This window comes from Oratosquilla oratoria, chromosome 42, assembly GCF_046742065.1.
Source record: "Oratosquilla oratoria isolate Oo_2021 chromosome 42, ASM4674206v1, whole genome shotgun sequence".
Classification (NCBI taxonomy): Eukaryota; Metazoa; Arthropoda; class Malacostraca; order Stomatopoda; family Squillidae; genus Oratosquilla; species Oratosquilla oratoria.
In genome coordinates, this window is record NC_134818.1 from 6,231,722 (window position 1) to 6,246,721 (window position 15,000).

General features: G+C 38.1%; 1 protein-coding gene across 1 annotated transcript in view; it reads left to right on the top strand.

Annotated features, from left to right (window-relative positions):
* LOC143021522 (RIMS-binding protein 2-like) overlaps positions 1-15,000 on the top strand; it is a 164,297-nt gene that overhangs the window by 81,875 nt on the left and 67,422 nt on the right. Inside the window, exons 12-16 of the mRNA XM_076179111.1 lie at positions 373-552; positions 1,777-1,925; positions 2,255-2,347; positions 4,177-4,402; positions 10,215-10,268. Coding sequence (XP_076035226.1) covers positions 373-552; positions 1,777-1,925; positions 2,255-2,347; positions 4,177-4,402; positions 10,215-10,268 — 702 coding nt within the window. The remainder of the gene's footprint in view (positions 1-372; positions 553-1,776; positions 1,926-2,254; positions 2,348-4,176; positions 4,403-10,214; positions 10,269-15,000) is intronic.

Sequence of the window (15,000 nt, forward strand, 5' to 3'; positions counted from 1 at the left end):
CTTACTGTCTACACTTTGCTGTTATTCTGTTGTTTTATTTCATACATCCCCGACGGCTACGTGAGGCTCCTGCAAATATACATGTTTTTGTATATATGCGTGAATGTACATATATGTATGTTTCATGTATTTTGTCACAGCTTTCTTTCACTAGATATGTCCTTAGAGAGAATGTGATGGGGGTAATCAGGGTGGAAATATCCCTTTTACACAACCTCGTACATGACCATAATCGCAGGTAGTATTTGATAATGATGCAACATTCAGTTGCATCCCATCCGTTATCTATTCATATACGTGTGTGCTTCATTCTCTATACAAAATACGGTTCCATTCATACGTAGGAGCCTAATTCCAGCCACCTCTCTTCAGGCCTTCCCGATCCACCTGTGGACGTCCAGGTGGAGGTGGGACCTCAAGATGGAACCCTACTGGTGACGTGGCTTCCGGTGACCATCAACTCCCAAAACGGAACCTCCAACGGAGCGCCAGTGACTGGGTACGCCGTATTTGCAGACGGCAAGAAGGTCACTGAAGTAGACAGTCCTACAGGTGAGGTGTCGCGAATCCTACGATTCATATTATATCACCTAAAAAAGAATAATAATTATATTAATGAAAAAAATAATGCCCCCCCCCCCAAACCGCCCGCCTTTACGCATATACCAGTCACGGCGAACTCGACAATCCCGTGGTTCGCGGGTGGGTGAACAAAGGTGAGATTATGCTCTCTGAAATGATTTGATTTCGAGTATGATATCTCGTTCATCATTGTAGTCCATTCGTAGAAGTATCGTATGGAAGAAGCTCCAACACTTTTTGCAAATTTCGATAACCCCTGTATATCCATTGGTTTGTTGTAAGAAAGTAGGTGGAGTCAAATGAATGTGTTCAGCTGAATCGGCAACAATGGCTTCTCATCAGTACCTTGGTCATATCCGTAAACAACTGCGATAATTATAGTAAAATTATATAATTTGGGCAGTTCCCAAGGGCAATTTCCCCCTCCATAGTGTTGAATATATAACTGAACTCATTTGTAATTATTTATTTATTGTTCCGCTACAAGAACGTCACGCCTGGATCGACAGACAGAAATAGGTGATTTGAGTCCCCAAAAGTCTGCGAGTGACGTCAGTAAAGTCTTGCATTCTTAAATCCTCGACCCTCAATTAATTTTATATGCCACCCCGCTGTGTGACTTAAAACCTAAAAAGGTCGTGCTCTTTATTTCTCAAAATGATTGTAATAGTGAAAGTAATTCTAATTATTTTTTAATTATCATCATGACACCTTCATAATTCAGTTGTTTGACGTTATATATTCTAAGGACTGACCCCGTTGTCCATAGATAACTATAACTACAGCATAGAGAGTCTTTTATTTATTGACGGTAATTTTATTTAGTATGGTTAAAAAATGACTAGGCAAAACTGAATATTGCTCGAAATCATCTACCGTAGAATTCAGACACGAGTTCTTAGCAAGTCTCCCTGACTTTCAAGCCGCATAAGCTATACAAAAGAATACTCCGTATTCTGCTGTTGAAACCTCCCTTGAAATTATCTTTGTATGACTGTTGTTGAAACTTTCCCTCAAACCATTCAAGGAACAGTTTTCGTAGACGTTAGCAGAATAAGACGGCTGTCAGTTTTCTGTTGTTGAGGCTTCCCGTTTAAATTATCGTTTTGTCTGTGTGGGACCATACTCTCAGACTTCAGCAAAACAAATAGCTACCATTATTCTCTTGTTAATTTTTCTTTCTTTCTTTTTCAGGGGACCACGCTCTTATAGATATCAGTAAAATCCACGGCTTCGATCCAAAGCAAGTCACGGTTAGAACCAAGAGTCGAGACAGCCAGTCTGGAGATTCCGTAGCGACCTCAATACCAAACAATCTGGTACGGGGGCGGGGCCGTGGCAAGGTAAGTGTACATTTCTGCCACGGTCTTCTAGTGTTTTCAGGCTGTTACCTTTATCCATAGCTTATTTGGTTTCATTTTGTGTGAGCATTTCATGCTTGAAGCTTGACATTAGTACCCTTATTTTGATCTGTACAATTAAATTTTTTGCTTTTTGTTTGTGTTAGTCTGATTAGTTCAAACAATTTTTGCTTGCAGAATATTTTATTGCATTTTTCCTAGTTTTTGAATGCTTGTGATACGCTCTAATAATCTTTGTTTTATTATGGTATTATCTTTTATTCCTTAGTTTGCTTTACCATTTGCTCTTCTTTTTGTGTCAATAACAACAGACATTAGAAGATGATATGTTATTTTCTGATCTGGACCGACCCTCTGAGTTGTCTGACATCGCTGAGGAATCTGAAACGGAGTTGTCGGACGAGGTAAACGTAACCTATCATCTCTGGCACTCAGTAGTCCGTTCGCGTCAGTGTGACTCACAAGCCCCGCATTTTCTTGCTACTCCCATTGATAATTACGTGGCGTTCATTATTGTCCTAACTAGGACGAGTATTCCCTCATCATTTCTCGTGGATTTTACTGAGAAAATGCAATTCATAGCAAGCAAGTTGGGGCTACAATATCATAGTGTCGTGAACAGACTACAGAACTAATTATATAAATTTTCTTAACTTGAGTGACATTCGGCAATTAGTTCAATACAGAAATACTTAAAGAAATATGTTTATATTTTCAAATAAATAAATCTAAATTAAGCGTATATTTGTGTTGCATGGTGTACAGTCTAGTCAATCCTATTTACCGTGGCTCATACAGCTCCGACTTGTTCCACATAGCAAATAATGATGTGAAATCGGTTACATGACACCTGACGTTTGTTTTGCAAGACGCAAGGGCTTGCTTCACCTTACAGTAGTATTGCAGGGCAGGATAGAGAAGAGGGGGGATTTGGAGGGTTAGTGTAAGTAAAGAATGAATTGGAAGGAAGTTAGAGTTATGATAGGTGTGGGGCAGGTCCACTTGCTCGATTCGTTTCTTCACCTTACACACGTTATACCCTCCTTATTTTTTTTTTATCGATGCAACAAGCGGGTTATGTAAATTAGTTCTCGTTATGAATGTTACTTGGAATTGACATACAGGATTTCCTTGTCTCGATTTTACGCTCTGTTAGGTAGATATTAGTTATGACAAGTTTAATTGCTACCTTTCATTATCAACATAATTTTGGTTGTAAAGAACTATTTTATTTGATATACGGCTCTTTTATATACACAACTTCATAATACCTTTGTCACAGTTTGGTAGCTATGTTTAGTAGTGCATATACCAGTAAAAGCTTTCCTTTCAGTAAGAAATTATAGTTGTACACAAAATAGAATAGAACAAACTGCACAAAATCAACGGTGGAAGACCAGAAAACACAAGTTTTTGTTGTAAAAGTGTACACCTACTCGACATAACAGTAGAAATTTAGATAATAATTTTGTAAATTATAATACATCAACGTAATATACATTATTCTTGGCGGAAATCAATAACAGAAAAAGTTGAAAAAAGCTATGCACAAGCGTGGCCGCTTCGACTGCTTGAGCCGCCACCATTGCTGTAGTAGATGCGTAGGTCGAAGAAATTAAAGTATGAGAAATTCGTCTATTCTTACCTACCCAACTTAACCTGTATTTATTAATGCGGTAATTGTAATTCTAGAGTCCAGAGGTCATCAGGGTCGTCTTCGACCTCCGAATCTATCAAAACGAAGATGGCGTCGAAAGGGCTCGACGCAACTTCGTTAGTTTGTACATCACTTTTAACAGCGTTTTTTGTTATTGATTTCCGCCAAGAAAAATATTCAATACATTGATGTATTATAACTTACAAAGTTAATACTTAGATCTCTAATGTTATATCGCGTTGATGTGCACTTCTAAAAAACGTCAAATATAACTTCTAACAGTGGGAAACTGGACTTTTAGCATGTCTGGCTGTGTTGTAAAAGATTCATCACCTAAATTATTAAAATAGATATATTAGAGTGCTTAATTCTATATGAAACTTAGACATTCTTCTTCAGTAGTAACCTAAATCAAATTCATAAATCAAACTTTTTTCAATATAGTTTTTGCTTACCCCATAACTGCAGTAACACAGCCATAGTTTATGACAAGGGTTCCTAGTTAAGCAGTTACAATCTTGAAAACATATTTTACACTTAAGTCTGAGTTGCACAAGCTTTTCTTCCTCTCTCCAGGATGTGCACCCTGATGGACCAAAACAAGGTCACCCACATCATGGGCCCCATGGGCCCCATCATGGACCAATGGGTTTGAGGGACCGAATTTTAGGGCGACGTGGTGATAAGGGACGAGGAGGACCTCCGGGGACCAGGACAGACCACCTTGGCCAGACCATCATTGAATCTGAAGAAAATATGAGTGATAAGGAGGTGTACCCTCATCAACAGATTCCATCTATAGGTAAGCTCGATAGAAAGAGCACCCAAATTGGGCTCCTGTAGGAGGCTGTACTAATCCACAGCCATCACCCAGCAGTGCTTTCAACTCCAACATTCCTTTTTGGCCTTCCTGCCTTCACGCCATTCTCCTGTTGTATGCCAGAGGCTTAAGAGCCTCTTCACAAAACAGCCATCATATCCCTTTCCATTAAACCATTGCTTCTATTTGTAACTAACTGGGGTTCCTAACAGTCCTCACCCTGTGGCCCAGAATAACTCATCAATATCTTCTGAGCTTCACCCCTCACCAGTAATATAATTGGATATATGGGCATTATCTCTTACGGGTAAAAGAATGCCATCTCTTTTGCTCTCGGTTTGCATTTGGGATGGCACCATAGCCCCTATGTTGGGAACCCCGTATGGTACAAAGTAAAATATCTTAACAACCTTGCTATGGTGACACACCTTCAGCTAGATAAAATCTCTGGCTTTAGCCAGAATAAAGTTCATGGAGGGTGAAATGGCATCTTTATATCCTCTCAAGTGAATCGAATTGTCTGGTGCTGCCCAGAACAGAATTCCTAGAGGGTGTCACTGTGTTCAAGGAGTTGGTAACATCCTTTACCCAGCTACATAAAATGCCCCATTCCAAATACTTTCATTCCTTCTTTCCTTTTTGAGCATCATCACTTTCTACAGTCTTCAGCTGAGTTAACTACTCATTAGTTTGACCACCTCAAAATGTTCAATTTTATCATTTGTCTGATTATTTTATAACATTCTTTACTCCCTTTCTATGACTTACACAATGCTCCACCCACAATCATCGCATAGCCTTTCTTTATTATTTTTGTGTTTATTTAGTGGACTATGCAAGAGGTGACAGAAAAGAAATGCAGAAGATATGGTTTTGAGGTGCAGGCTGACACTAGGTCTCTGGAATGGGCCCAAAATCTCTCCTTAGCAACTTTGTCTGTATTTCTTCCACCTTTAAACACAAGGATGACTGACAACCAACAACTGCTCCCCTCCTTCTAAAACATTTAGCCAGTAACAGCAGAAACAATCCCACACTAATACAATGCAGACATCAGTCCAAGGTTTCTTCCAAGATAGATTTATGAGAGGGCCCAAGGACTACTTCCAGCTGCTGTGGAGCTTTGGGCTTCCAGTCTGTGAAACTTGAGGCAACAATTTAGAATTCCCAAAGAGAGATCTACCCAAGGACCATTGGTAATCCCTGTAGGGCCCTGGGTCTTTAATATTAGTAAATGTTCCCTTGAGTTTCACTGACTAGAAACCCACAGCTCCACAGTGGATAAGGGTCTTTGGGGCCTCCCATAGATCTCTCTGTGAAGAAATATTTTGACTGCTGGCTTTTTATTGTTGTATTAGTGTGGGTCAGTTTCTGCCACCAGATTATAGAAACAGGAGGAAGGAAGTAATCACTGGTTGCTAGGTCTCCTTATATGAAAAGATGGAGGACATACAGAAGAAATAGAAATCTACACCAGTCCAGAGATTGAATATCAGGCCCTTGTGGCTGCATCTCCAGATGGAGATCAGGTTGTTGACGAGTTCTGAAGATGGACCATTCTAATGTCCAACTTGAAAGACCATCACTTTCAAGTGCTCGTCACTGGTCCCTCCATTCATTGAAACCCAATGTGCTGATTTTCATTAATCCTTGAGCTCCAAGAAAGCTCACATACCTAATCACATTGCTATGTGAGTAACAGCTTAAATGTTAGAAAAATCATAATCAGTGCTTTTACCTTGATGATGTTTCTGTTTCTAGCCTGCTTTTTGTTTTGTTCCTTGTTGCCTCAGAAATTATTTGATACCTTCATAACTATCACTGAGGTTCCCTATTACTTGTGTAATACCCATTAACCCAACACTTAGTCCTTGACCTTGATACCAATGCTGTATCTGGTCTATTCATATACTTTTTCTTTTCTAATTACTTCTTACATTTTCCAATCGTGTTAATTGATGTCCCCAAGATCCCCTTTAATTTGCTCAAAACCATTCTTTACTCCCTGCAACAGTATCCCTTGTATGGTCCACTATATTTCTGTGCCACATTACAGATTATTATCTATCTTCCTGCGTTGCTATTTCTAGCTAAAATCACAAAGTTTACAATTGTGTTCAATTTATTTATTCTTTTATTTCATTCTGCCTTTTAGCTATCATACCAGCATCGGTTACACAACAGACTGCTATTTTGGATTGCAATGACATACACTTATTTTTTCTCTCTCTCTCTTTTTATCATTCCCTAAATTCACTGCAGTATAAGCTTGGCACCATTTCTTGACTTCTGCCCTGTCAATTGTGGGGCAGAAGTACATAACTTTTGCCATGTCTTCACTCTTAATCCAAAAGAGTTCAAGTTGTCTGTCATTTTCAGAGCCATACAGATGGCCAGGTGTTCCCAAATAACAGAAAGGTTGATTAATAAGTGCAACCTCTTCACATATAATACCATGAGCACAAGACAATGTACATTCTAGGTTTTTGTTCTGACTAATGCCAGCTAATTTTTTCCATCTGAGAGGCAGGTCCATGACAAGATTGGGTCTTGGCTGATCAGTACTCTATTTTGTCCAAACTATGTCCTCAGCTAAATATCATTGGCTGGCATTGATCAGAACAAAAGCAAAGATCAAACATATGTCGCTCTGTCAAAGGATTTACTTTCATTCTTGCCCCACTTTAAAAGTAAGCCTTTAAGTATCTGTTCATTTCTATGTTCAGAGCCATTGAAAACCTGTTAACTTGAGTTTTCTTCATCCTAAGACCCCTTCACTTATTTTGCAATCTTCAGATCTCTGACTTCATATCTTCAAATGTTATTTTATTTTGTAAAACCCCACAATGTTCACAAAGTATCATTATATAATTTGAATTAATTCTATTTCCTTCTTATGCTTTGAAGAATCTGCAACCTTAACGAAATCCAAAATTTCTGAAGTTTCAACATTATTCTTTAAATTGATATTTCAGAGCAGTACTTCCACATCCACTAGGTCTGAAAATATTCAGGATGAAAACACCAGATAAAGCATTCCTCAAAATACTTGTAAACCACCAAGGTGTTTATATTGCAGAACCAGTAACCATTATAATTGGGGAATACATTTCCTAAGAGAGGAGGAGTTTGAATGTGTTTGAGATGAGGTGTCTGAGAAGTATGGTGGGGGTTACTAGGCTAGATAGAGTGAGAAATGAGGAGGTGAGGAGGAGAACAGGGGTGAAAAAGGATTTGGGAGATAGGGTTGATGAAAGAATATTAGGATGGTTTGGACACATGGAAAGAATGGGTGAAGAAAGACTAGTAAAAGAGGTATGGAAGGCAGATGTGGAGGGAGTGAACATGAGGGGACGTCCTAGGATGAGGTGGATGGATGGGGTGAAGGGGGCTTTGGGGAAGAGGGGAATGTCTGTTGAGGAAGGAAGGGAGAGGACGGAAGACAGAGGTGAGTGGAGAATGGTTGTATATGGATGATGTTGTGACTGCATGAGGAGGAATGGGCGGGGAAGTGGGGGGTGGGGTAGTATGTGTGAGTAAATTTTGACACAGCCCGAAGGGATTTCTCCCCGTCCTCGCCTTATATGCAAAGGGGGACGGAGAGGGGGGGTCGCCGATTAAATGAAGCGGCCTCGCTGTGGATGTACTGTGTCTTGCGACACTGCTTCTGACTCAGGGCGGTGGGCAGGGTGCAGGGATGACCCGTCATCCAGGAGGTGCTCAGATGAGAGGAAGAGTGGGAGGGGTGTGGAGTGTATTTAGGGATGAAATGGGTGGGAGTGTTTTTATGCCTTTCCCTTTTTGGCTACCTCCCTTGGAAGGGAGAAAAAGCCTTGGTATATGTATGTATGTACACTTCCATCAAACTTTTTTCAATATACTTACAACATAGCATGGTAAATGAAATATATTATCACACAAAAAATGACCAAATTATCTGCAAGTATCATACTAATCAAACACTTTAGATAGAAATGAATATAGAAAATTTTACTCTCAGCTTGTCACTCCACACTTTCGTAACACAAATAAACATAAACACACACACACAAATAAGTAATTCAAGTCCTTAAACATGAGATACCTGAATATCTCAAGATATTAAAATATTACATAATTTTGAAATGAGAAAATCAAGAAACAGGGTTGTATTGTGTATTGTCTCACCTCTGCTAAAGCATACATATACCAAGGCTTTTTCCCCCTTCCAAGGGAGGTAGCCAAAAAGGGAAAGGCATAAAAACACTCCCACCCATTTCATCCCTAAAAACACTCCACACCCCTCCCACCCTTCCTCTCATCTGAGCACCTCCTGGATGACGGGTCATCCCTGCACCCTGCCCACCGCCTTGGGTCAGAAGCAGTGTCGCAAGACACAGTACATCCACAGCAAGGCCGCTTCATTTAATCGGCGACCCCCCCTCTCCGTCCCCCTTTGCATATAAGGAGAGGACGGGGAGAAATCCCTTCGGGCTGCGTCAAAATTTACTCACACATACTACCACACCCCCCACACCCCCGCCCATTCCTCCTCATGCAGTCACAACATCATCCATATACAACCATTCTCCACTCACCTCTGTCTTCCGTCCTCTCCCTTCCTTCCTCAACAGACATTCCCCTCTTCCCCAAAGCCCCCTTCACCCCATCCATCCACCTCATCCTAGGACGTCCCCTCATGTTCACTCCCTCCACATCTGCCTTCCATACCTCTTTTACTAGTCTTTCTTCACTCATTCTTTCCATGTGTCCAAACCATCCTAATATTCTTTCATCAACCCTATCTCCCAAATCCTTTTTCACCCCTGTTCTCCTCCTCACCTCCTCATTTCTCACTCTATCTAGCCTAGTAACCCCCACCATACTTCTCAGACACCTCATCTCAAACACATTCAAACTCCTTCTCTCTTCTTCTCTTATGTTCCACGTTTCTGCCCCATACAGTGCTGTTGGCACAATCACTCTGCTAAAGCACTGAAGGTAAATCCTGTTGTGATATCATTTTGTCAGGCAAATAAATTGAGTGTGCTGAGATATCAAATAAAACTGTTAAATACAATTTGAGGATATCAGAACTGTGGATGATGAAGTACGGCCATACCCATAAACCCTGATATGCTCTTAATATATCTGTGTCCCTTATTTTTATTATTCTTTTTTTTTTTTTTTACTATGCCTTTGTCAATTTTATTTTATTTTTTTGCTTTATCATTACTTCTATGGCCTTTTGTTCCCTTGTACAGCCTTCCTATCTGAGCCACCTCATTTGCCTTTAACCCCTTTTTTTTTTACTGCCCAAATTACTTCTGCACATGTTGATTTCCTTGTGTTACTGTCTGTCTGTTTTGCAAAAATCTGTTTCAATTAAATAAAACTAGTTTGCTAAATTCTATCAACAAATGTAATTTGATTTACTTCCAATATGGTATCTTATGATAGCAGCTGTATCTATTGTCATGTTTTATCATTATTATTTTTTTTACATAATCATCATCTTTGAATAATCATGTATACTTCTAAGTTTTGATCAATTTGATCATTATTTCTTTCCACTCGCATACACATGCCAACACATACATATACACACATGTGCATGCAGCACGCAAGCACACGCAATGCACACGCAAACACACGTCCTGTTTGAACGTGAAACCACACCTCTTCCACCTTCTTGTGCTTTGTCTTTGAGTGATCATTTTCGACCACTCATACCTCCTCAATACATACATTTAACCATGAAATATTCATTATATGTAACTAATTATTCTAATGATTAATCTCCCATGGACCCCAGCCCCAGCCAAAAGCGGATTGGCAAGGTTATCAAACTCAATATTCAGTACCATAGGTCAGTGTAATGTGTGTGTATATATATATAAATATATATCTATATACATCTGTCTCTATCATACCTAGTTTAATGCAGGTATTTTATAATTAGACTTGCGGTATTGATATAGAGGAACCTGTTTGGTAGAGTTCGAGTAAGTAGACATTCTGGTATGGCCCTCTGCCCCTCCCATTTTTAGTCCTTTTTCAATAATTCCTATTATCCTGTTCCTCGTTCAGCAGTCTCTTTTAGTATGTGCTGGTTTATGGAACTTTACTAGAAACCACATATCTAGAATATGTGAAAGAGCTATTCTTCTGATGGATCAATAGTGCTTTAGTGCATTCTAAATGCGGTTCTCTAGTAAATATATAGGAACAAATCCTCTAGATTTTAGTCAAGTTTACCCTTCTTTAGATTGAAATGTCCTTCATGACAGACAGTGTGTCAAGTTTTTATAATGGCCTAGATTGAAATTAAATTTGTTTAGAGTAGACGAAAACAGATCCCCTGTACACACCTACACAAACTCCTTGCAGGTCTTTTCCAACAACCAAGATCGGTGTATCTTGGACAAGTCAAGATACAATCATTTTCTAAGCGTGAAATCACAGCCATCTTTTTTTTTCCCCTTTTGGATTGGCTGTGTTGCACTTTGACATAAACAAAATTTCTTAAATAAATATGTTTAATTTTAACTGATACAGTTTAAACTATTTCAATTAAATGTGACCAAATATGTGTCTGCTAAAGGGAAAAGCAAAGGTACATTGAGAAATAATGCTAATTGGTGCTATTTAAATTCTTGTTTTATTCATACAAAGTGCGCAGGGCTTTGTGTATTTGCCATTTCGGGCAGGGCTTGTCCCACTTTCTCTTAGTGGACCACCACTTCTCCCAGTTTCCTCCCATGGGAAGCAGGAAGGCTTCCTCATAAGAACCTCTTAAGAAATTACTTATGTTATAAGATTATACAATTATCTTTAACAAATGTCCCAGAAAATCATTTACATTTTAATGTTTCTTCAGATTTTACCAACATGTAAATGTGTCCCACTGTGCTTGATGGATTCAAGAGCTGGGCCGCTGTTACCATAATGTATTGGTGCACACCACTGCCAGTATGTGCTGGTTCACTTGGCTTAGATATTTTTGTATCAGCCATCTCATAGCTGGTACCCGCTACCTTGGTCAGATTTTAATCATACATAATGGGATTAATGGAACTGAGTTCTTTAGATAGTCCGACCAGGGCAGGCCTACAGTACAGGGATGATTGGGCAAGTGAGGGCCAAAGACTCAAGTCTATAAGTGTGCTGGTCACACCTCCTCCATTGCGATGCCACAAGACTGATGCTATACACTTCTGGTTTGGTAGTTTATTTTTGTGTGCCATCCTGCACGGACAATTGTACATCAACTTGCACTTTAGAGGCCAACTATTAATGGGTTTATGAATGAGGCACTGCTACAGCACTCTGCATATGATCACAGATTTTCTCTTAAACAAAAGTGGACCTCCCTGTGAACAATGATTTTCTTCCTCGATATAAATGGAGGTAAACTATTGTCCTTGGGATAGAAGGTGGAATGTTGAAAAAAGACCTACTGTGATGGATGGGTGATTACATTTCACCACAGAAAAAAAAAAAAATCTCTTCTTGAGAAAAATATCACGCTGAAGAGAAGTCACAGTGGTAGTAAATGAGAGATTTAGAGAGGAGGGACAAAATTGAAAGTGGTTAACATTCTTCTTTGATTGAAGCTAGACTTCCAATATAAGAAGATGGTGCCTGAGTAGTCCATACATATGTCGATAATCTGTATCAAACTGATGGGGCCATGATTAGTGACAATCTTGGCCATCTGTCAGGAAGCCAAAGCCCTGTGTTTGTAATACCAGTTTCCTCCCATTTCCTTTAAGATACTATAATATGATGGCCAAATTTGACTAAATGAAATAAGATATCATTACTGCTGCATCATATAAAGCTTGTTTGCTCATACTGTAGACAGTATTGCCTTTCTACCAGATATTATACTTTGCTTTTCCATTTATAAAAGTGGAGATGTACTCATTGTACCTACTAAGGTAAAAGACCTAGCTTTGCGTATGATACACCACACTATTTATACTAGCCACTCTTACTTTTTAACACAAGTTGTATTTTTAAAGTGATAACTCTTTTAGAAATTTTGGATATGAAATTTTTCTGTATTTTTGCACATAAACACAAATGAAGTGTCTTACTATTATACTAAAATACATGCATATCTTCCATGCCCTCAATCACTGACCTTGTCATCACCTCCCCATCGCTTCCACCACAACCACCTCCTCTTATTCCTCCTCCTCTTGTTCCTCCTTCTACTCCTCTTTCTTGTCCCCCCATAGTTATATGCATGTTTAAGGTCCTCCAACTTCTGGCATATCTTAACATCTTTTATCCCATTCCTTTGGAATGAAGATTCCTTATCCTTGTGCATATGGTATCCCGAAGAGCTTATAGTGTGATCAGTATAGATAATAATACAATTCTGTTTTGAAATCATACTAGGTTTAATACCATACTGAAAATTAGTGTTGAAATGGTGAATAAATTAGCAACAGACTATGAGAATGCCTATTAAAGATATTTTGGTATGAGTAGAAATATATTTACAAGTCCTTCTTTTTATGAGAATTTATACATCATTATTTTTGTTACCAAGAAAGCTTTTGTGATGTCTTTGTGTCTCAATTATTGTGGCTGTTATTTGCAGTCAATCATCTTCATATCATTGGATCCAACCGTGTGACTACCCACCGAGAATGCGCTTCTTGCCTGCCTTTGTCACGGCTGATCCTGACACTGTTGTTTGTACAGGACTTGCCTGTTTTTTCATTTTTTTTCTATCTGTTTCCGGAATGAGCCCCTTTCATAATGAGGACTATCTTGATCTCTGGCACTCTTTGGTTGTGTTCATCTGAACACTCAACTACTTTCTATACTGACCTTACAGTGATAGGTTCAATCAGGTCTCATTCCCATGTGCTGTAAATCTTTGCATCCTTAAAAATTGGGTGTTAAGATTTATACTTTTCTATCATTATAATTATTGTTTCAAAAGCCACTTGCTTGAGCTTCAAAATTCAATTTTACCCTATTTTTTCCAAACTGATAACTTTTATTGGTTTAGTTTCTTATCATGCATAAACACAAAAGAACTGTGCCATAGAATGTTTCTAGATATATCATATTGTTGTAAAGTAAACAGGGTACTTAGATAGATTTCAACCTGTAGTTTGAAAAAAGTAAAGTAATTAGAACAAACAAGAACTTATGTAATCATGAAACAGTATTCAGAATAGGTATAACGTCATGTGCGGTCTTTTTCTTAGCACGAGTTTATGGCTTAATGTTGTCATGTGTTCCGGCCTTTGTTTGAGTTCCCTTTGCCTTTGGCCTAATTCAGGCTGTTTTAGCTTTGCTTTAGTCTTATTGTAGTTATACTGCAGCTTTCCATGCCACATGGACTGTTGATGAGTAAATTAAGGTTGTGGACAATAGCAGGGATTTTTTTTTCTGTTATTTTTTATATGAATATTGTATGTTCACAAGATTTGCATGTTAAGGCCTGCTAGATACCAGTTAAGGCATCAAATACTTATAGATTATAATTATTTAAGATTTAGTCTTCCATTATAAAATTCCAATTATATAAGACAGTTTATTTTATACATTTTTAATCACTCCTTCAGTGGTTATAAGACCTTAAAGTTAATGGTAACTTGATTTATTCCTGTATTACTTTTACCTGAAAAAAATCATTGTACAAAAGATGCTGATATCAGCATCATAGAAAGGTCTTGAAAAAGTTCTAAACATTTATGCATAATTGTATAAGAAGAATTAAATGAAAATGCATTTTTTTTTTCTTTTTTTTTTTTTAATATTGTATATCAATAATTTTTACCAAGTTCAGTCAACAGATAAAGGTCATCTGCATAATTCCCACCAACTAAATATGAATGAAGGTAGAATGTTGTTTATTAATCTATTCCTTTTCACTTGAATGTACTTGAACTAAAAGAAAACATGTACAAGAAATATGCCTTCACCTACAGCCTAGAATGATTAAGAACCAAGAGACATGCTTGTAGCCACTCAAAGTTCTTAGTGGGCTGAATGCAGTGCTGCTGCATATTTGTTTTTTATTTTTATAGGTATGATGCCTGATACTCCATCAAAGCTCTGCTTTGTTTCTACTTTAGTATTATGGAAGTTTTCTGCGAATTTGACAGAATCAGGTCTTCTCAAATTTCTTTCATATTTACATTTTTTGAACTGCACCCTTTGAGTAATTGGTTACACAAGGCAATGGCATTTTATTTGCATATATTTGAGGATTATGATAATGGCTATGCCTTTATTTTTATCACAGTTATCCATACTTTTTACCATTTTCATAATTTTTTCAGTATGCTTGATTTTATCATATTTTTTCATGATTACTACTTTTTATCATGATAAGTACATGGCCATTTCTTCAGTGTTTGTGGCAATTTTACTTGTTCAGTTTTCGTACTCTAACTTCTTGTTGATAAGTGTATTTATCTTGGCCTGTGTGCAAAAACAAAACAAGCTACTCATATTTTTTGTTCCTGTTTCTCTTGAGTGCACTGAGTACTTCCTCCCTTTGATAAAAAAGAAAAAGAAATCTTCTCACTCTTGCCACATATCTAATCTACTTACCTCGTTTTTTTTTT